At 42.2% G+C, this 22,994-nt stretch overlaps 1 protein-coding gene across 5 annotated transcripts in view; it reads right to left on the reverse strand.

Moving 5' to 3' along the window:
- The window catches only part of PER2 (period circadian regulator 2), a 56,344-nt gene that overhangs the window by 26,638 nt on the left and 6,712 nt on the right, over positions 1-22,994 (reverse strand). For 4 of the 5 annotated variants that reach the window (XM_069975554.1, XM_069975551.1, XM_069975555.1 and 1 more), the window contains exons 2-7: positions 17,373-18,010; positions 11,203-11,295; positions 10,483-10,637; positions 10,040-10,161; positions 8,239-8,440; positions 5,670-5,721 (exon numbers count right to left, since the gene is read on the reverse strand). In XM_069975554.1, coding sequence (XP_069831655.1) covers positions 5,670-5,721; positions 8,239-8,440; positions 10,040-10,161; positions 10,483-10,637; positions 11,203-11,295; positions 17,373-17,953 — 1,205 coding nt within the window. In that variant the 5' untranslated portion in view covers positions 17,954-18,010. The remainder of the gene's footprint in view (positions 1-5,669; positions 5,722-8,238; positions 8,441-10,039; positions 10,162-10,482; positions 10,638-11,202; positions 11,296-17,372; positions 18,011-22,994) is intronic. The other variant, XM_069975553.1, reaches the window with a different exon arrangement.

Consider the following 22,994-nt stretch of genomic DNA (forward strand, 5'->3'; position numbering starts at 1 on the left):
CCTTCAGAGGTGACTCATGTAAGCAGTGTCCCTGTCCAGCTTTTTCTGCACTCTGTAATTTCATGAGGGTTAATCTTTGGTCAAGTTGGTGACCTTAGCCTCCTGGCATCAGAGTGCAGAAACAGCCAGGGACACTGTTTACCTGAGCAGTCTTGGAAGGTAGGGGAGAAGAGGGGGGGGAGAGTTCCTGTGTCTTCAGCTAAAGAAGCAGCCTCAGAACTAGGGAAAGGAGACTGATAAGGCAATGATGAATCTTAAGGGTATGTTCACACTGAGCAAATGGGGTGGAGTTCCACGGTGGAACACTGCCTGCTTCAGAGTAAGACCGCACCTCTATGGGAGGGCTTGCGTGCCTCAGCTCAAAGAATTGTCAATTCTTTGATCGGGAGCGGAGGTGTTTTGACACTGAAGCAGGTGGGATTTTGCCGCGGAATTCCACCCCATTTGCTTAGTGTGAAGATACCCTTCAGGAGGGGGGGGGGGGGATAATTCCACATGTATTTTACCTAACCGGACAAGCCCTTCAATAATCTTTTTAATGCTACTATTGTGTGTTTGTTCCTGTTTTGCATTTGTCACAGATATGGAGGTCGGTAAGCCCTTTCCCCTTTCTTGGCGGCTGTAAAATATCAGAAGCTGGCTGATCTTTCCATCTGTGACTGCTTTCCATAAGCAGAGGATTCTCCTCCTCTAGAGTATTACGCCCTGGTAACCTCATTCCATCATTTTGCCCACACAGATGACTAAGCACTACAGCCTTTTCTGAATACATTTTACAGCACAATCATTAACTATGCAAAAGACCAAATTAAATCAGAAGAGCTTGTATGTACTACTATCTGTGTGACAGTTCCCGGATTATCAGGGATAACATCATGTGACTGCGGGGCGACCTGTCTCCAGCACATCGATCGGCTGCCTGCAGCATCCATTGTTCACATGGGAGGACCAGTCATTCATGAGTAAGAGCCGAATGCTGGAAACTTATTCATTACATTCTGAACCAGTCCTGATGGTTACCCTGCAATCCATGTAAACAGCGCTCAACGGGATTAACCCCTCACAGACAATATTTAGCCATTTTCTGCCTTATTTTGTATGCTATTGTATTTCTTTTTAGAATTAGCATTTTTTAGTGTGAGATAAAAAGGAAATTAAAGTTTAAATAATTTTGCACTCAATTTAGAATTTTTTTAGAATAATAGTATAATACGTATACCTGTACATAGCATTTATTTTCAGATGTAACATATACTTAAAGTGACACTGTCACCCTCTTTGTGCATTCTGACTTCTCTACACAGGTGTAAAGGGTACATTTTGCAGTTTTCCTACCTTATTTTCTATCATACATCATGATGCTTGTTCCAGAAAAAAAGTGATCTTTTATCATCTGTAGGTTGTGTTAAGTGGGCGGGGCTTCATGGCAACAGCACCACACCCACAGCATCACTGTTGGCCCCTCCCCTCCATGATGTCATAGGCACATAGGCCCCACCCCCTCACCGACCATTGGAGCAGGCTGGCCTAAAGGTCTAGGCCCCACCCTCTCTAGGTCGGGCCATACCAATGGGTGTCACGGAGCACAATCTGCAGTTAATAAAAGATCACTTTTTACTTCAACAAGCACCATGACATGTGATATAAAATAGGGTATGAAATCTGCTAAATTTACCCATAACACCTGTGTAGAGAAGTCAGAATGCAAAAAGGGGGTGACAGTGTCACTTTAAAGGAATTAATGTTAAAAGGTTTTTTTTTTTTTTTCCTCACACAGTGACTTCCAAAATGTCCGAAATTCTGATCGGTGGGGGTTCAGGTTCCTAGACCACCAGAAATTGCCAAAACGAACGGAGTAAGATGGCAGGGCTGATCACTGCCTCCCGTGCCACACTTCCTGATTCAGAGGCCGTTCCCTCTGTGGGATCATGTGACTATGTGCCTTTGACCATCATCAGTGCATTTAAACTAGCTGGAAGAGTCTGTCTTCTATGAAGTCTACGTGAAGTCACCCCCCCTCCCCCCATCAATCAAAAAGGGATAGCATATCCTAGCATGATGCCATCACTTTATGATATTCTAACTTTATTTTTTTTAGCCTTGATACTGGGACCGATATACCAGACAATCCTATAACTAGACAGGCGTCTTGCCAATCTCTTGGTTAATGAGACTAGTAAAAGCAGCGACACTGTCGTTGTCCCTATTGGGTACACAGCGCTCTATGTCCTACAATTACTAAGACTAGCTTTTTGTATGCCAGCTGAAAATGGAAGAGGGAGTTGCAGAGAATAATGCCAAATCTATTAGAAGGCGCCCACTTCTTAATAAAGTGGCCGCATGTGACCTCTCAAACTGGCAGAAAATCAAAGCTTTGCCTTTACAGATTTGATGAGTGTTTTTAGCGAGTGAACGTGAGTCATTGGCCGCTGTGGATACACAAAGATCGATTGCACAGGAATCAGGGAAGGAGGGGGGAAACACACAAGTTTCCACCAGATTTACCAGGGGAAGAATAAAGAAAGGTGCTGTAAAAACATGTATGAGAGGTTGGTAAGGGGTTAATAGCTGGGGTCTTGGCAAGATTACCAAAGCTTTGTTCTGGGAACCCAGTTAAGCAAATTAAGTCATTAGACACCGCCGATGCTTCAAAGAAAAAAAAATCTTTTTTATGTAACTTTTTGGCCAATTGACTGCTTTAGGAATAGATTATTGTGCAGTCACTCAGCTAAAAATGCAACGGTAAAAAGTGGAAAAAAAAAGGTTTAATATGCATGTGACTTGAAACTTCCCCCATTTTCCCTTCTAAAGTAGTAGTACTTGGATATATTCCTTACACAGCTCCTATGTAGTACCTGGTGTACTTCAGAGTCATCTAATCTAGATGCAACAAGTAACATGCGACCCTACATTAAAGGGGTTGTCCAGCAAAAATATTTTCCTTTCAAATCAACTGGTGCCAAAAAGTTATATAGATTTGTAATTTCTATTAAAAAATCTCAAATCTTTCCATACTTAGCTACTGTATGTCCTAAAGGAAATGTTGTTTTATTTTCAGTCTGACACAGTGCTCTCTGCTGCCATCTCTGGCCGAGACAGGAACTGCCCAGAGCAGGAGAGGTTTTCTATGGGGATTCATAGAAATCCGAGACAGAGTTCTTGTCTCAGCCAGAGATGTCAGCAGAGGGCACTGTGTCAGACTGAAAGTAAAACATTTCCTGCAGGACATACAGCAGCTAATAAGTATGGGAAGACTTGAGATTTTTTTAATAGAAGTAAATTACAAATCTACCGTATATAATTTTTTGTTACCTGTTGATTTAAAAAAAAAAAAAAAAAAAGTTTTCCGCTGGACAACCCCTTTAAAGGAGGCAACAAGCCAAAAACAGAATAGGCTATCAGTGGTTGATCGACAGGCCGACACCTGCCAGCCCTGGGAGTCAGCTGTTTGCTGCCAGCACTACACAGTGATCGGGCCGGAAGCAGCTGGCTCTGTGCTCAGTATAGTGGTGGGAATAGGTTACTAAGAGGGCATTCACACAATGGGGGAGATTTATGAAAGAGTGTAAATATACACCTGGTGTAAACTGCTCACAGCAACCAATCACAGCTCAGCTTTCAGCTCTGGTAGAATATAAGAGGAGCTGTGATTGGTTGCTGGGGGCAGTTTACACCAGGTGTATATTTACACCCTTTCATAAATCTCCCCCAATCTGTCTGTAGCAGGGAGGGTGTTCTGCAGGCAGGATCTCGGAGCTCCCTGCATCATGATAAATTATGATGTCAGGAGCTCAGATACTGTTTAAATGTTTGCAATGGTGTACTGACACAGCTGTGCGGCGCTGACATGTCATGAGACCCGGCTGATGGACTGACCACTCTAGTTACTGAGCAGCCAGTACAGTCCTTCCTCCCAAACCCTACGGTCGTGACATTATCACAACTCAGGAGAAAATGCCTTCTGGTGGGGGTCCTGAGGCCTGCCGCTCACCATGGGTACAGAGGGGAGTAAGTCCGGACTTGTAATCAATTTCCCCCCTGCCACGGAACGTCTCCTATAAAACATGTTTTTACCCTTAAAGAGGGTACTCTGGCAGCAGAGAGCACCATGTCAGACTGGAAAGAATACACCACTTCCTGCAGGACATTCAACAGCTGATAAGTACTTGAAAACTTGAGATTTCTTTAATAGAAGTAATATACAAACTGTATAACTTTGTAACATCAGTTGATTTACACCCCTTTCTTTTCTCCAAAATATAAGCTGGGTTTGCACATGCGCGTTCCAAATGTGGTAGAAACTACGTCACTGATGTTATACAATGTTTTATTAACAGAGGCTGAAGATCACATTATGATCCTTGTGATTTTAGCATTTGTATAAGCTTGAGGCATGGTATTACCAAGTGATTTCTTATAAACACTTTCCAGATTACTTGTTACCACGCAAAATCATCCCCTCAAGAGCTGTAATCCTTCATTGAACATTGTTCACATGAATTATCAACAGGCCTGAGAGCAGATTAACAAACTAAAGTGCTAAAAGTGATTTCTTTTGCAGGATGTGAAAATAAAGTCAGAAAAAAAACACACACAAAGAAAAAAAACCTATCCCCCCCCCCCAGGTAACCGCTATGTGACTTCAGTCCTTATCCCTGACTTTCGGGTATAGGGGACTATAACACTATAACAGTCTCTGTATAATCCAATCTGCCATTGATCAAAATTATATAAGTACTGATCTGCGTTTGTCAGGGCTAAACCTTACAGTGAATCCACAGGGAAGGAATTACCAGTGGATTAGGATAACTCTCACTAGTAGAACAGCATGGAAAAATCACCACTATGCAAAGCACAGATCTCAGGCTGCAAATCAATGCTCTATAATTCATTTCCCGCAGGAGTAGCGAATAAGCAGAATTTCATTATAGCTTGTAAAAGCGCCAACATGGAGGCAAGTCAGAGAGTGGAGCAGATACACGCTACTGTAGTGCATCCCTAAAACTACTAAAGGCAATGGCAAACAATGGATCACCTAGCGCAATCATATGTTCACTAACAGCCACCACCTGTCCACATGTGTGATCTTATAGCCTAGCCCTACTGACTGCAATACTAGACATAAACCAGGTTTTATATCTACATATAAAGAGGTTGTCCACAACTATATTATTAACGGGGTATTTTCTGGCTATAATCACTAGATCGTGGTCTAATTCTTTGCACTCCAGCTCAGAGAAGCTTCCTCCCATTCAAGTGAGATTTCCCCTGGCTTGTTCTCACAATCGGTCAGGGTTTAAACACTCCGATCAAAACTTTTGACATGTCTCTCTAAAATGGCAAAGGTTTTTTTGTGATGACAGTGCCTCTTTCATTTTAAAACAGTTATTCCCATCATAGACATTTGTGGCATATTCACAAGCTATGGCATACATGTCTGATATGTGTCCTTCCTATGGGACCTGCACATATGTTCAGAAAGGGGCGTCCCCTGATCCATCCCTCCTGGTGTGGTGGATGCTGAATCAGGAGGCTGCCAGGATTATGGGAACAGCTGGTGAATGGGAATTATGAAAGCTGAGCTGTATTCCAATATAGGAATTTTCCTTTTAAATGATGATTATACACTGGTTTCCAACCAGAGATTTATTTTACATATACCTTCTTACCTGATGCGGCAGTAAAAGGACTTTTCTTCCACACCATCTAGATATCCTGAATCTGGGGAGAGAATAGTCATGTTTTAGGGTTAACTATGTGAAAACGAAGAGTTAATACCTACAGAGTTATATAACATGTAGATGACCTTTACTAATCAAAGAAATACGTCAACTATCTTGGATTACTGTGCAGTTTTGTAGACAATATATGACACAGTACTATGGTATATGCACTTGTCCCCATAAGGATGAAGTGACCTTTACACGTTTCATTATGTCTACACTCCGGCATGTTAGTTCTGCCACAGTGCAGCCAGCTAAGCAAACAGAAAGACTTCTAACCACCACTTACATTCTGCTAAATGTACTATTAAAGGAGTAAAAAGTGTAATGATTGCCTGATGTGACTCTCTCACTATGGAAAGTCCTACAAAAATAAGGCCAGCACCACCATACCCTTGTACAATTACAACTATTAAACAATCCCAAGAACAGCTGAACCGGTCCTCTGCAGACTCACATCAGGTATCCCAGGATCTCTGCCAGTGCCGACTATTGGCTGATAAGGGTCAGATGGCATCAGTGAGGACATAACTCTCATAGACAGTACTACATGGGTTTTCTCAGCTAGTTAGGTTCAGTTCACACTATTGTCTAGGTTTCCATTGTTTCGTTCAATAAAAAGAACAGAGATGTAAAAAAAATACCCTACACCTGTGTGGGAAAGATGGCAAATGGACCTCATTCACTTGTAATGAGTCTGAGGGGTTCTGTTGTGGTGGCTGATGGAAGAAAAGCACTTTCTGGTGCACTATTCTACACGTCAGATAAAACAGAGGGCGCTGTATATGCCTGTTCATTCTGGGTGTGTCAAATCAGAGAGCGGCCCTTTACAGCGACTGGGGCAACTCTGGCGGCTAACACAGTATGCATGCTAATATAAGAAAGGTTGTAACCACTGATAACCGCCGTGGCCAGTGATTGGCTGAGCGGCCTGTCAGCTCAGACAGGCCACTCCGAAGCTGCTGCTCCGCTCGGGACAGGGAGAAGAAGCGCAGGAGAAGACCTGCAGCATGGTTCGGTAAAGTATGGTGACAAGGACTGCAAGAAAATCGGTAACGATGTCCCTACAGCCTTTGCCAAGTGATTATCGGGCCGTGGAATAGGCCCAGTAAACAAGCGCCGATCTAGCAGATCGGCGCTCTTTTACATTATTGATTGGGCCCCCATCAGCCCGTGGAATAAGACCCAAGGTCTGCGTACTGTGTGATGATTATATACTGCTTAGTAATATTTATATAAATGAATAATTTTATAATTATATATATATATATATATATATACACACACACACACACACATATACATATATATATATATATATATATATATATATATATATATATATATATATATATACACATACATACACACACACACACACATACATACATATATATATATATATACACATACATATATATATATACATACATACATACATACAAAGAAGGGGTCCGTGGAGCCTCAGTTACGAGTCTCAAAACACGGGAATAGCCAGATATCCCTCTCTCCAGAGAAGGAAGCCCGTTGCCAAGGGGTGCCTCCTAGTGGGGAGGGCAATCAGTGGAGACTCGTAAATGAGTACTCCATTGGATTTTTTTTCGCTGTTCGCAGTTCAGTGATTGTTGGGTTTTGTTGGTATATATATATATATATCTCATTTATAGGAATATATACCTTGGAGGATTGATCTTTTGTTTTTATTTTTATTCATTGCTTTTCTTACCCTTGGTACAGGGTACTGACCATTATTGTGACCAGTCTGTATGATGTGGCTCATTGATAGAACAGAAAGTGGCCACAATGGCGATACCTTGGGGCCACTGGACACAAGCTAAGATGGTTTCACCCACATGCAATTGCACTATGGTACCGACCCTCTCACGTCTTAGAAGTATATCTTCCAAAACAACAGAATGGCAGGAGTGGGAAGGGAGAATAGTTTCCTGCTGCCTGGACAAGCCCTCAAATCTAAATCCCAAGCTGCCCATAGATGTAAAGATGTGTGCATGGTAAGACAAGATGTCATTTCAGAACATTTATTGAGAAAGCAGCAGCATCCACAAAGGTAAGATTCCCTATGGTGCCCATGGCAACCAATCAGAGCTCAGCTTTCATTTCTCATATTGCTATGGTAAAATGAAAGCTGAGCTGTGATTGGTTGCTATGAGCTATGTGTAGATTTACCCTTAGGTTTTTTTTTCACCACTACAAAGCAATGAGGAACTTTCACAGCAAGAATAATACATGCAGGTAGACCCTTACATCAGGAATTACCCTTACCCTTAGGAATTACCCTTAGACCCTTAGCCGTCATGTCTGTAATTAACCTCCACAGAGGAGATCTTCATTCGAGGAGTGCAGGTAACCTTCTATACAAGAGGTCATTCTAGGAGTGCAGGTAACCTTCTATACAAGAGGTCATTCTAGGAGTGCAGGTAACCTTCCATACAAGAGGTCATTCTAGGAGTGCAGGTAACCTTCCACATAAGAGTGCCACATTGTAGTTTCTTACCAGTTCCATTGCACATGCTCCATGATGGCAGTCTGTAGGGGGTGGTTGAGCTGTAAAACACACCAACATCCTGCGGGGCGAGCAGCTCCACAAACCGAACCTGTGAGAACAGGTCGGCACTGCAGCGCAGCACAATGGAGGCCTGCTCGGAGATGTAGAGTATCCGGCCAGTTACTAAGGAGACTGCCACAGCAAATACATCCTGCAAGAAAAGCAGTGCGGAGCATTAGAGACAGGCACAGCCAAAACAAGCAGCACTGCAGACGCTCCTCACTTTTTCCACATTCTTCCTGACATCACACATTCCAGTCTTCTCCTTGCAACGTATATAACGTCAACATTTAAAGGCTATATCCCCCTTTAATACCACTTTCGTAGCCACTCTCAAAAGTCACCATATTTACCTTTGGGGTAGCTACACACGTACCTTATCGCAGCCGATTTTCTGCTGCAAATCCACAGCAGATTTGATTAAATGAATGCACACAGCACTAAATCCGCACTGTAAAATCAGCTGCGGATCCGCAGCAGATGTAATTGTGCAGATTTGATGCAGTGTTCATTCATTTAGTCAAATCTGCAGCAGAAAATCGGCTGCGATAAGGTACGGGTGAAGCTACCCTTAAACAGCATTTTACTATGTATACATTGAATTAAGAGGTCGTACGGCTTATAAAAACCATCAAATACTCCAGTGGGGTCAAACTCACGGCCCTCCGGCTGTTACAAAAATCTACATGCCTGGACAGCTATGGCCAAAGCCGGGGAAGTGTAGTTTTGCAACAGCCGGAGTGTTGCAGTTTAACACCTACAAAATACTTCAATAGGGAGATAGGAGTTAACCGGCTGGTGTCTACCACACACAGCCACCATTTCCCATTTCAAATGGTAAATGTGTAATGCCTCTTTTGTCCTGTGGTGGCGCTGCAGGGAAACTGAACCCTTGTTGCATTATTGAGGATTGTTTAAGGGGTCCTGGGAACAGGATGCTCTGTGGTTAACTTATTAGAGGACCCTCCTACCTCATCCAAAAGCTCATTTAGCTAAAGATATTCAGCTATTTATGATGATTCAATATAAAGCTGTAAATGGTTTTTAACGATGGACATATTCTTTAAAGGGAATATGTCACCTAAATATTCTATTACTGATACTAAAAAGTTGTTATTTTACTCTAAACTTTTTCGATTTTCTGACTAATTTTTTTATTTCACTTTTTGTACATTGTTATGGGGGCTGTCATATTGCCTGGGCTGTTCTGAACAGCATTTAGTGTCATGCTTTACAGCAAGACTCATGGACATAGATGACAACAGAGTCTGTCCCATTGAGATGAATGTGAAACATTACTGAGCATGCTCTGTGACCTTTGAAGAGGTCATTCCACAGGGACCTGCTATTGTCTCCTCTATCTACTGGTGTCACATGTCCCTGTAATGCTGTACAGATCACTTTACAGCTACCTTCTCTTATCACTACAGACACAAGAGGAAGTCTCTGTATAGTTCTAGTCCCAGTGGTGAGAATAAAAACGACAAGATCTTAGGATTATTTTATAATAGACAGAAAAATAGAAAATCAGAACACATATGTCACCAAAAATTCTTAAAAAATATATTTAACATAAAAATATTAAAGTAATAAGTTATTTTCTGAAGACACAATCCCTTTAAATGATACATATGTGGCTGCTAGACACCTAAATCTAAACAATTAAAAAAAAAAAAAAACATGTTTGATCCCACAGGACTCTATTACTAGAAGTATATCAAGACAGGAGGCCTCCCAAAGTTTTTCTCACCATGTTATTCTTTGTGAATTCAGAGGTGATGTTAGCGATCTCCTCCACTGTGTAGCATGACAGGTCCTGGCCGTACGGGTGTTTATCATTAACCATTAGAAGCTGGCAGTATTCTTCATTTGCTGCAGAAAACAACCAACATACATCTAAGCTCAGTACTGAAAGGGGTCCATTCTATTGCTTAGGATAAAAGATACATGAAGGCCCAGATTTATTCACAGTGTCCATGGGACTCAAGATGTTGGTGGTCACATGATTTACCGTGACTGCTTTCATGGCTGAACACATTCAGCACATGTGCAGATACAGCATATGTGCATGCCCTGAATGCGTTCAGCGCCTGCATAGTAGATGCAGCCAGGAAAGCAGGTAAGTGACTTAGTGACCATGTTTAGCATGTATTATAACATAGCTATGCAGAGTTCCATAGTGAGCTGCATTACCTTTCACCTGCTGGATGCAGTGCAGTGCATAGCGTAATGAAGCCGTAGTGCTGGACTTGCCCCTTAGTTGCTTCCCAGTCGGGAGGTAGGAGCGCAGTTCTTTGAGGATCTTCAGCAGTTCCTTCTGCGTCTTGGCTTTTGCTGGTTGCTCGCTGCTACAAAAACAATAAATGCCGAGGACACGGTTGCAGCAATAAAGATGGTAGTAAAGTCATTTTCATTTGTTAAAAGGAGAAGTCCGGCCCTGGCTGAAATCTAACAGCCGGCAGGGGCAAACATAACAACCAGTCCTTACTTACCTCTCCACATGCCTGCGACCCGCAGCGTAAATGGCTTCGGGACCCCCGCCGGAAGATATTTGGGCGGAAAATGCCCATCCTGGCTCATGGCCTTACCGCTCAGCCAATCAATCAGTGACCGGATCGGCACCCCGCCCCAGTCACCGACTGGCTGAGCAGTCAGTCCATCACGTCGGCAGCACAGGAGATCCCAGAGCCTGGCAGGGGTCCCGGAGCGGCAATCTGAAGCTGCAGAGCATGAGGAGAGGTGAGTTAATACCCTTGGTTATTTTCCCACCTGCCTCTGCCATTTAAAAATAAAAACCCGGAGGCCGGACGTCTCCTTTAGGCATCGGATTAGACATCAGATGTCGATGAACAAGGGAGCAGTTAGGAAACTGAAAGGTTGATAAGACGCTGGTCACGACTGACTGCTCCTTACCTATATCCGCTAGTAGAGGGGTTGTGTTCAGAGTCTGCCATCATTATAGAAAACGCATTGGAGCTACAAACAGGGGGCTGGCAATCAGAACAGCTGTAAGAAGAAGAAAAACAACAATATAAATGGTAAATCAAACTAAATGTGACATATCACCACTGTACAGTATATGATGGAAAAGGGGAAATATCAAGAGATATAACAGATATAGATTATGCCTCTGCTAAAATCATTGGCAAAAGTATCGGATATACCTGCTTGTCAATGATAAGATCTGCAAGGTACAACGTGTAACTGTACTGTGCTCAATGGAGTGAGTGGTACCTGCCCACAAGTGGTACACAAGACAGATCTGCTAGGACGACAGGCTCAGTGGACTTCTGAGATCACCAAGAGGAGACCAATCAGCACAGAATGAAGTGCCGCAGTTCTCCCTGAGCAGGGTGAGGGGGGCGTCCCTGAAGCTTCCAATGGAGCTGAAAAGAAGTGACATCACTATATTCCAGCATGTTTCCCCAGCTCCCATCGGAGTCAATGTGTGTGGGGGTTTTGGGCAGTGACATTGCACCATTGTGAACGATAGGTGTGAACATACCTGAGAAAAAAAAAAAAAATTGTCTGATCACCAAATGTGTATGGGGCCCTCTTCCCATTCAAAGTAGATGGACGCTTATGAGTGCTGCATCAGACAGATCTTTTTTTTTCCTTTTCTTTTTTTATGTCCAGTCATACTTCCCCACCCTCCCAGCAGCAAGATCTCTTATTGTCACATCTAATACATTTGGAGTCAATTATCCTGATATTGTGCTTCCTCTACTACCCACTTGATAGGGACCACTTAAGAGGTCAAACTTATCCATAAAGGTATCTTGCTTCTTGAAAACCCATTAAATTAAAGTCAATTTTTTTTTTTACAATATCACAATATTCTTTATTATATGCCTTTATGTCTTATATTCTCACAACAGTGTCCACCTGTGAATTACTAAAATAAGGGCATGTGAATAGCGATAGCAAAAGTTTCGCTCAACGTTTGACAATAAATCATGGCCGTATAGTAAGATAACTTTGGATTACCGGCTATTTTTAGGTACGTGACCTGTTTAACAAGATGTGAAGATCTTTAAGACTCCCAGAAGTAAAAAGAGGTCAGACACGTTCCCAACACATTTACCTGCATAAAGAGATAAACCTTGTGCTATAGGAAGAACATCACAACCCAACAGTAATAGGATGAACACGGTCACACCAACTAGGTATACGGACCAACAGCTTCTACACGGAATGTCGGCAAGCTCCAACATTAGCTTTGTAGAAAGGCACAAAGAAATGGCCATTATTTAAATTATTCTTTATATAAGTGGATCGCTCCTTTGGGATCTTCCAAATAGGAGATTCCAGCCCCTGTTCAACATGATGAAGCAGCTTTTGTGAATACAGAGGTGGCCAGGAAAACCTGACAAACTCAACTTGTCGTTCTTCACCATTTGTTCCCAACTCCCATTCACTTCTATGAGAACTACAAAAACATGGCCATCGGCAAAGACGAAGGCGACATTTGTTTCCTCTCCCTATCACCTATGTCCGCTGCTCTGTACCTGGTACAGACCTATAGAGGAACCACTCTGCGACAACTTCGTTTTGGAGACACTGTGACCCAGTCACGATCACAATTTGGTAAAGTCACTTAGATCCTTATGCTTAGCCATTTTTCCTACCACCTTCACATTAACTCAAGAATGACTCTTAGATCTGTTATGGCGTCTTACCAAGCTGTAGGTCTATTACTACTCCCATCTCACAAATGTGAACAGGGTTTAAGCTGGCAAAGGTGAGAAGTGCCTATCTATACAAGTACAGGACTTGGCCTTATACCTATAATATGCATTTACCATGATTGTATCCGGTCCATATTAGTTTGTTAACTGAAGCCCCCTGTCCCCTGGTACAATTCAAGCACCAGAAAGGGGGCACCATAAGTGTGCCCTCTATACAGAGGATATTTGGTTGGTTTTAACCTCACCTCTGACTTTTTTACCAAATATTTATGAATCTTTACCAGGTATTGGAGGAAGATCCCCTATCATATGACTAAACTTTTGACTTTCAGTAAAAATTTAAAAAACACAGCAAAGTCTGTTTCCTTTTATAGTATCCGGCTCAATGCAATGGCGTGGAGTTGGCGAAGGGTTTACAAGTTGGATGTGATTTCTCATTCAAGAAATAATTTAACCAGCAAATACAACAAACAGCAGGACAAGTGACAACTGCAGCTCAGAGCCGGAAATGTGTTCTGTGCCGTGTCTACTCCTTTTTTCATCCATAACGCTGAAAGCGACAAGACGTCTATCGCGGTCAGGAGGTACTTTAAATTTGGCGTCCTGCCACAAATCATCATAATCCTGAAATACAGCAAGACTGCCCTGATGTTTCCAGTATCTGCGGATTAGGTGGAGATGCTCTTAATCGGTGTCATATTTTATCATGAAGTAGAACTCAAGGGAATAGAAACATGTGCACAAGCCTTCCATTAGAAATCAGGTTATATAAACCAGGAGCGCACAAACCAAGCACCTTACATAGCTAACCTACTTCCACATGTTCTCAATAACCCGTACATTATAGCCTACCCACCAGGTCCTGCCCTATTGTATCCAATCATCTATTTCCGACTCGACAAGTAGATTTTATCGGCAGAGTGAGGAAAAAGCCACCATTCACAAACAGCGGTGAGTAACTAAAGATGTGTCTATACATATACAACATAATCAGTCTGCTCCCTTTTCTTCTACCTGTGTAATAGACATCCAGTTCACTACTAACATATATAAAGCATGGAAATGGGCAGCCAGAGTGGCTAGTCAAATGGCTAAGGGCCCTATTCCACGGGACGATTATCATTCCAATTATCGTTACATAGTTTAAATCTAAACAATGATCGTTCTGTTGAATAGCAGTTAACGATTAAACGATGAACCAGAAATCGTTGACCTGGACCTATTTTTATCGTTGCTCGTTCGCAAATCGTTCGCATTAAATAAGACATCGTTCGCAGTAGCAACGAACGCAATAGCGACGACAAGACAACCACAAGAACGATCATAAGTAACGGTTATCGTTCCATGTAAATGGGTGAACGATTTCAGGTATCTCAAGAGCGGTTGTTTGAAATCGTTTATTATTAACGATTATGCAAACAATAATCGTCCCGTGGAATAGGGCACTAAGAGCATGGCACATAGGACTAAAGCAAGTTGTCCGTCAATATTATACAAGATATGTTTCAGACCATGGAGGATACACATATTTAACAAAAATATCCAAAAAGTTTTACTACAAAATTAGTTTGCAATAGTAGCACCCAATCCTATGGGGGGCACTCCCCATCCCTTGAACCCCTTTAAAAGGTTGTATCCTTTATCCTCTGCTGAAACCTCTAAGTAAACATGCTGCACTGTATGTACACATAGGTGAGCTACACTTTCCACTCTTTCGGCTTGTAAATTCCCTGTGGTTTATCTTTACAGAGTTCTGTAACACTCCCAAGGGGAGCATATGTTCTTAATACGGCAATTTTCCAACAATAGACCTGTCCCCGCATCATCCGACACCAGGTCATGACTACAAATATTTCGCCTAGGGACAGTCACTTTAAATTCTGCCTGTCACTAGGAAGAAGAAATATGCTTTTGTAATGATTGACATGGGACATATCATAGATACTAAGTAGAACAGTCCACCAAACATTTCAACCCCTCCGTCAGGCGAAAGGGGAGGAGGGATTAGGGGTTAGGGTAAGCATAACTTGAGTGACACTAAAGAGTGTTTTCTTACTGTATCATTGTTTGGAAATTGTAGATGATTACTTTGTAATTTGTTGTACTAACTTTTTATGGGTGATAGTGAAAAAATAGAAGTTTAAAAAAAAAAAAAAAAAAACACACAACAACATTTCAACCTTTAAAATTCTTTTAAAGGAAACTTGACATTTAAAATGTTGTCTAATCTGCGCACATTATGTTATAGAGCAGTAGGAGCTGGGCAGAATTATATATATAGGTTTGTGGAAAATCTTCCAGGATGACTTATCATTTAGTTATGTAAATATCTGCTCATTCTGGGCTAAGTAGTCACGTGGGCGGTCCTACTCAGTAACTGACAGCCCCTTATGCACATTTATACACAGCTGTTAGACTGTGCTAATCTGTGACTACTCAACTACTATGTACACTAGTGCAAAAAGGAATGCGTCAAACACTTTCTAGGACCGCCCACTTGACTACATAACTGAGAAAAAGATATATACATGGCTAAATGATATGTTATTCCGGAACGTTTCCCACAACATTATATATCATTTTACTTAGCTCCTTCTTCTCTATAACAGGATGCCTGCAGAGCAGCCATGAAGCAATAGGCTTTACTGATGGAATGAGAAAAGAGGTCACACATTTCTTTGTACACCAGTGCATTGGCTGGTCAGATGATGACTACCCTGACATATATTCCCTTATATAATAGGCTGGTGGGTAAACATGATTGTCTACTTCAGGCATCATCTTTACTTTCATTGTTTCATTAGAACAAATATTTCAACTTCATCCTTTTGGCCAATGCAGATAAGTAATTCACTAAATATCACTTTCATCCAGTTCTCCACACTTCATGCATTGGTGCTGATTTATGTTTGGTTTGTTTTTCAAAAGTTTCTATTTATTCCTCCAATGACTCCTGTTTATACCCTTTTCTTTTTCTATCCTGGCACTTTTCTGTTCTAGCATTTTCTATCCTGACACTTTGACATCTTCCGTGCCCTATCAATATGCTTCTCTTTTATAACCTTCCTATTTTGTGTACAACTGAGAATAACCAACAACTTATGTCACACTCCTGGAAAAGATATTTTAAAAAATATATTATACTTTAGCTCATACAAATTAATGCAATTCTACTGTACTGCAGGAAGACAGGCTATAACAGTAGACCTGTCATGGCAGCCTAGAAAAGGACTTAGACTGCTATGACAACAGATCGACTCCACACTATCATGTCACAGCAGAGCTGAACTGACCCATTAACCACGAATGACTGATCAAGAATCTTCAGGGAGTATTCCCATTTGACAAAGTTATCCCCTATTTAGATAAGATTGTTGATCACAGGTGACTACAGTCTCCTATTAGAATGGAATGGTAGGTCACACATTCATTCTCTATGGGGGCTGCCGGAAACAGCAGAACTCAACGGCAACTATGGTTTCTGTAGTTCCCAAAGAGAATGAGTGAAGTGGTAGTGCACCACATCATTCTGGTGGGAGACTGCTGTTCCAATTCCGTTAAGATTATGGGGGCATAGGGGATAACTTTGTGAGATGGGAATACACTTTCAGAATAGAAGCAAAACAAAGCATGGGCTCCTAGTGTGATACCACAGGGTGAGGGGTAAAGTAGAAAGGTAAAGAAGTGCTCGACTAATTTTCCCTTGGCCTTTAAACACCGGGGTCCCTCAAGTCCAGGTGTCGAGTCACGCTTCATAGGAAGTTGAATTCTAGGAGAGGGAGAGCACAATAATGGACTGCCAAGCTAACTGTACCACTACAACAGCTGGATCCCAACAGGGGCCTGTGAAAATGATCAATAGAAAACAACAAACAAGAAGAACATGGTGCTGTCCAAATAACGCACTCAAAAACATGTTAAAGAAACAAACATGTTTCAAAGCACAAAAACGACGCATTTTGGGGGTCTATATCCCCTTCATCAGATACAAAAAAGTGCTCTTCTTGTATCTAATGAAAGGGGTAAAGGCCCCCGAAATGCATGTTTGTGTGCTTCGCACAATAAACACTGGACGTTTTTGAGCACGTTATTAGGACAGCACAACATTCTTCTTGTTTGTGGATTTCTGCAGTGTTACTGATGATGGCTGCCAGTGGAATTTGTTCAGAAACGCAAATTACAAGGTGATTCCATAATTTATTCTTCTATATGATCTGAAAAACATATGTCAATAATTACAACTATTGTCTTTCATGTTTTTAAAAGGATGTTTCCCTCAAATTCCAGCAAAAAGAGCTGGTGGTACTAAATGGCGACCCTACTACCCTGAAGACTTTATAATTTTAGTAAGAAATTATTTACAAATCAATATAACTTTCTGACACCAGCTCCTACCTTTTTAGTGTGCGCTCCTTTGCATTTTCATCAGAATCCATAGGTTCAACTCGAAGTTCACTGCTACTGGAGTCATTGCACGTCTCCATGTCCTCTTGTAAAGTTATGGCAGGACCTTCTATGGAATTCTGCGCCAACAAGTCTTCAGTCTGGTGGGACCGTGAGGGACCAACTGGGAGAATGGTCTCAAATGTTCCTGTAGTGTAGTGTTTCTGTATTATTGGGTCTCCAGTGTTATACGAGCTACAATCTGAGGTCTCACAAACGTGAAGGCATTTGTCATCTGAATGGCCTTCAGCCTCACGTGGCAATACGTTTGCAGAATGCGCTAAAGGTGGGCTTACAAAGTCATTGGACCTTTCCATGCAAGACATTATATTTTGTGAAACTGGAGTGTTCTTGTAATCCTGTGTATAGGAAAAGCTGCTACTAGGCATGCCTGTAGACACATGTTGACTGGATGACAATTCTGTAGGCTGAGAGTGTACGCTTTCTGGTATAAGTGTCACTGGTCCATGTGGAACACGATGACCTTGTACTGGGAGATCTTGCTGTTGCAAGCTTTTGCTCTGGATGGGCATTGCATCAAACCAATGGCTTTATACTGTGTTGTCAACATAGAAACACCTAAATAAAAACTAAAAGAAAGAAAAGAAGAGTAGTGTTTATTAAGACCATGCTACAAAGGCAATTTTTTTTTTTGCAGTATACACAAACTGTTTAACAAATTAAACATCATTCAATTATTTTAATGAGAATAACCTATTTTATACAACAAAGACCAACGCCTTATCACCCAAATTAAAATATCGCGTGTAGGAAAACGTGATCCACCGGCCATGCTGTTCTATTTCTCTAAATGAAGGCGATATTAACAGGGAGCTGACCCCTCACCTTGTTGGAAACCAGTATATAGAGAGCCACTGACTTGGTCATACAAGACTCTATACCTTAGGATGCCCAGGTACCCTATGACAATCGGGCAGTGACATAGAAAACACAAAAGTAGAAAGTAAAAGGTTCCTTAACATGATCAGGCAAATCAACAGCCGTAGGAAAGCTCATTCCCGATATGTGGCTTGCGTCACAGTGCCCATCGATGAACAAAGAAATCGCTTGTACGTACGCTGATCACTTTCTCTTTGCTTCATTTAAAATTATTTTTGGCTGCATTTCGCGTTGTGTGAATAGGATATGTGCAATTGACAATGATGAAAATAAGGGTCTGCATTAATGATCCCATGATCATTTATGTGACCCGCCCTGCGATCCTTTACATAGCCACACACAGGCCGTGAAACAGGTCATCACATGCAAGCTCGTTCTGTAAGTAAATGGTACAGAAATAATAGCAGCCTTTGTACAACACCAAAAACAAAAAGCTACAACCATTACACACAGAAGAGTTTGGGGCTACAAAAATATTTTAGAGATCATGCTCAGAGCGTCAAGAAAGTGCTGCAGAGCAGCTCCACACATGCTCCCCCTTGCTTTGCATGAATGATGTACAGGGCTGGGCTTCCAGCACTGAGCCCTGTATGTCAATCACTCAAAAATGGGAAGGGAGCAGGCGTGCATATACGAGCATGCTATGCTATGAGCATAATTTAGAGATGACAGACTCGCTTTAAAGGGGTTTTAAAACATTAGAAAACACCACTTATGTCTATTATTGCAGTTCAACCCCGTTCACTTGAATTATTCTAAAGTACGATATCAGGCGCTGCCTATGTGCAACAAAACCCCTTTTCTCTAACATCTTACCTCTTTGGACTGTTTGTCCATCTGCTCTAATAAAACATATCAACTTTATAGGTGGGTTCCTGCCTGTAACCCCATTCTAGGAGGCTAAAAAGCGAGTCACCCTTTTTATATACTACATGGACTTCAGAATGGTCCAGGCAAAACCAGACCATTTTGGCATGATTAGACCTGGGGCAAGCATTCCTAATCTGAGGGCTGCCTCGGATGAGAGATCCACTTCAGGTATAGAGCATGCTGTATATGAGAACACATTCAGGAGGTCAATGTTATAGCCATAAAGCACATCATAGCTTATCATTTTACTTCAGTTATTTAAACCTATAAAGCCTGATATTGCACATAAGAAAAGGGGAACACAACACACCTCCTGTCTATGACGGAACCCCTGCTCTTCAGATGGATTAAGCGAACCAATGTATAGTGATTTCTTTACCTAAAGCAGCACATATAGATAGAAACAATAAGTCACCATCAAGCTAAAAGCCAAAAAGCATAACAAACACCATCCTGCCACTTAAGGAAATGTACAAAGCATACCCGGCCTTTCACATTTCCCCAAAGGATCACTATGAAATACATACATATTACTAAACACATAATAAACCCCAAACGCAAATCATTTCGGCTTTTTACACGTACATTAGAAAAAAAAAGTGTGTACTTCTACAATGTATGAAACAAATCTAGTGGTCCCACAAATACCCCCAATGTCTGTGATAACAGCCAGCTCCTTACTGCACAGAATTCCAGAATATATTAACTACAGAACACCATCTCTCCAGGCTCGTGGCTCGGGATGACCCTGAATATAACAGCTGTTGTGTAAGCAGTAGCGGGCAACCTACATCTGGGTCCTGCCGTCGCTCATCTCTAACAGAAGCAGCTCACAAGTAGCCTCACCCCCCCTCCCACACAAACACGTTATATAAACCCTGCTCCTATCTAGGCTACGGACCCATGTGACTGAGCGCACTAACGCCAGATCCCTTCTAATCACACAAATTCTCTCTCTGCAGGGACCCATCAAGCCAAATTCTTAGCAGCCTGACGCTCCCATTAACCCTCGCAGCAAAACTACTCCGAGGGGCCTCTATATGTTCAGGAATGTAAGAGCGCTTTTCATAGAATATAAAGGCTGACAGATAGAAAGCAATAGACACATTAGTATTATTCGGTATACTAGATACGTAGTCATAAGGAACAACCAACTATGTTGGTCCAGAACAGGGGCGGATTCCCTGTGGGAAATTTCAACATCAAATTCAAACCATTACATTGATTTCAGATTTCATTAAAGTAGTTGTCCAGACCAAACTTCCCATAGGAAATCACTGAAATGCAGAAAATTGGTTCCACACCCCAAAAATAACGATTTTTAATTCAGAATAACATGTAGAACAGATGAAACAAACAATAAGAAACAGCAGAATATGTGATATTATAAGTTACTGTACTGTATAGCAGTCGGCATGTGGAGTATAATGTATAGTAACTGCATAAACCTGATAACACAGCAGCTGTTTGTACTACAGATACGGGATGGAACTGCAGATCCCCATAATGCAGTAGCGTAGTACAACAGGCTAGAATAGAGAAGCAGGGCTGCTGTCAGAGGTCTGTGTGGTCAAATGACAGCAATGAGGAAGGGGGGGGGGGGTGTTCAGCATGGACCAATCAGGAAGTGAGAATCACATAGCTGTGCAGGAGAACAGTGACAGAAACTTTATATACAGCAGTGTGAATGGCTGAGTGTAAGTGCAGGCACATTATAGCAGCAGTGTGTATAGCTGAGTATAAGTGCAGGCACAATATAGCAGGAATGGAGAGGATTGGAAACACAAGGGCTGACAGGGACTGCAGGGAGCATGAAGGAATATGCAGGACATATGTGGGCACAGTATAGCAGCATTCTCTGTCTGAGGAGACAGGGGTTACAGCTATGAAGAGATTACCTCTACAGTCCTGTCCCCTGATGTAGGCCCCAGCCTGAAGTGGATCTGCTATGATTTGGAAGGTGAGGTAGATTTCCTGGGTCAGAGTACAGTGATGTAGATTGACATCCCGCTGCGGGTATGTCGGGAGACTGCCCAGTTAACCACCCACCGGCTAGAGCATATACATTACCGTCTTGCTTTGAGGGTTCCCAGTTGGACGTCCTGCTCAGCCAATCAGTGTTCTGCCCTGACATTACAGGGCAGGAATTTGCAATGAGAAATCCACTGCAGATCCGTCGTGTGTGATTGTACCCTTAAAGAAAAACCTGCATAAAAACAGCAAGTAGTGAAAACCAGCTCTCATTTACTGCGTCTTCACAAGGCACGATTGATCAGGAATCCAATTCAATGCATCATTGTTGACTGCATATCACCTGTTTACTAGAGAGGCGCGCAACTAGCATGCTCAAGCATGATAGTTTGGCACTGGAATACCGGTAGCTGACAAGTTCTGTGACCTCTTCCCTGTTTACCAGGCACAGCGCCACACATTTCATACAGTCTGTGCCTAGTACTACATTCAAGAGAACAGGTATGAGCCGTGTAATAATCGGGCAAAACCCTACTCTGTGATAACAAGAGCCGTGCTGACTAGACATGGGTCATTCTAGTTATGTCAAAATCTTGGGTCATTTTCAAGGCTCTTTTAAAGGTCAGACTTGCATACTAAGAGACTAAGAAGCTACCTATACTTGCCACTCGAGAGATGGTTTTCTTTCATCTAGAGGAGAGCAAATCTGCATGGTTTCTGACTGAATCAAAAACCCATTAAAACCCATTGTGCACTGGTATGCATCTGTATGTGGTCGGCATTCGCTCGGGAGGGGCGATTATTATGCACAGATCTAGACTGTTCTGTTTATGAGCATTTTTTCGTTCTGTCTATTGTGCTTGACTACACTGAACCTAGCCAATAAGTTTGCCCTTTTTATTAATATGTTACGTATGCTATCATGGTTAAATAGAGCAGATTTCTGGCGAATATAAGATTTTCTCTTTTCCTCTGGCTCTTTATGGATATGAAAGCAGGATCACACAAAGGGAGACGGGAAAAGCATTAACAACTTTGATAAAAGCTTTTGAAGCTACGGTGAATGGCTCACAACAAAAGGATTGACAAAATCAATGATCAATGGTGAAGCTTATAAAACAAGACCGGTGTCATCACAGCATTGAGGCTACAAGACAGGTCACACTAGCAGAGTACGGATGCATTTCTTCACTCATATTAGCACCGCAAGTTCCAGTCTGAATGGGAGTCTAAAAACCTGACCTGACACCATCAAAAAAATCTCATGAGTCGGCCATTAGCCAAAGTACCGGGGCATGGTTACAGGCACATGCAATTGTCGACATGTGGAAACGCTGCCTTTATATGCTGTCGGTTTGGGTCCTTAGATCCAGATTTCCCTCTAAGGGTGGGCTCACATCGAGGAATCCGCGTGGAGAAGTTCTGGCTGATTCTGATGCTCGTCCCCGCTCGCATCTCTGCCTGTGCCATAGACTCAATTCTATGTACAGACGGATTCCGCTGCCCGCCCAAGGAATTGAAATGTCAATTCTTTTGGCGGACAGCGGAATTTGCCAGCCCAACGAATTGAGTCTATGGGACGGGCAGAGATGTTCACGTTCGCGAGCGTTCTCCTCGCGGATTCCTCAATGTGAACTCACCCTAATACCCCCTTCAAACCTGCACAAGTAGAGATGGACTTCTGTGTAAGGGCCCTATTCCACAGGGACGATTATCGTTTGAGAACGTTTATCATTAACGATTATGCAAACGACCACTATTGCGAACGACCTGAAATCATTTATACGGAATGATGATTGTTACTTATGATTGTTCTTGCGGTCGTCTTGGCGT

The sequence above is a fragment of the Dendropsophus ebraccatus genome, chromosome 6, assembly GCF_027789765.1.
Source record: "Dendropsophus ebraccatus isolate aDenEbr1 chromosome 6, aDenEbr1.pat, whole genome shotgun sequence".
NCBI classification, from domain to species: Eukaryota; Metazoa; Chordata; class Amphibia; order Anura; family Hylidae; genus Dendropsophus; species Dendropsophus ebraccatus.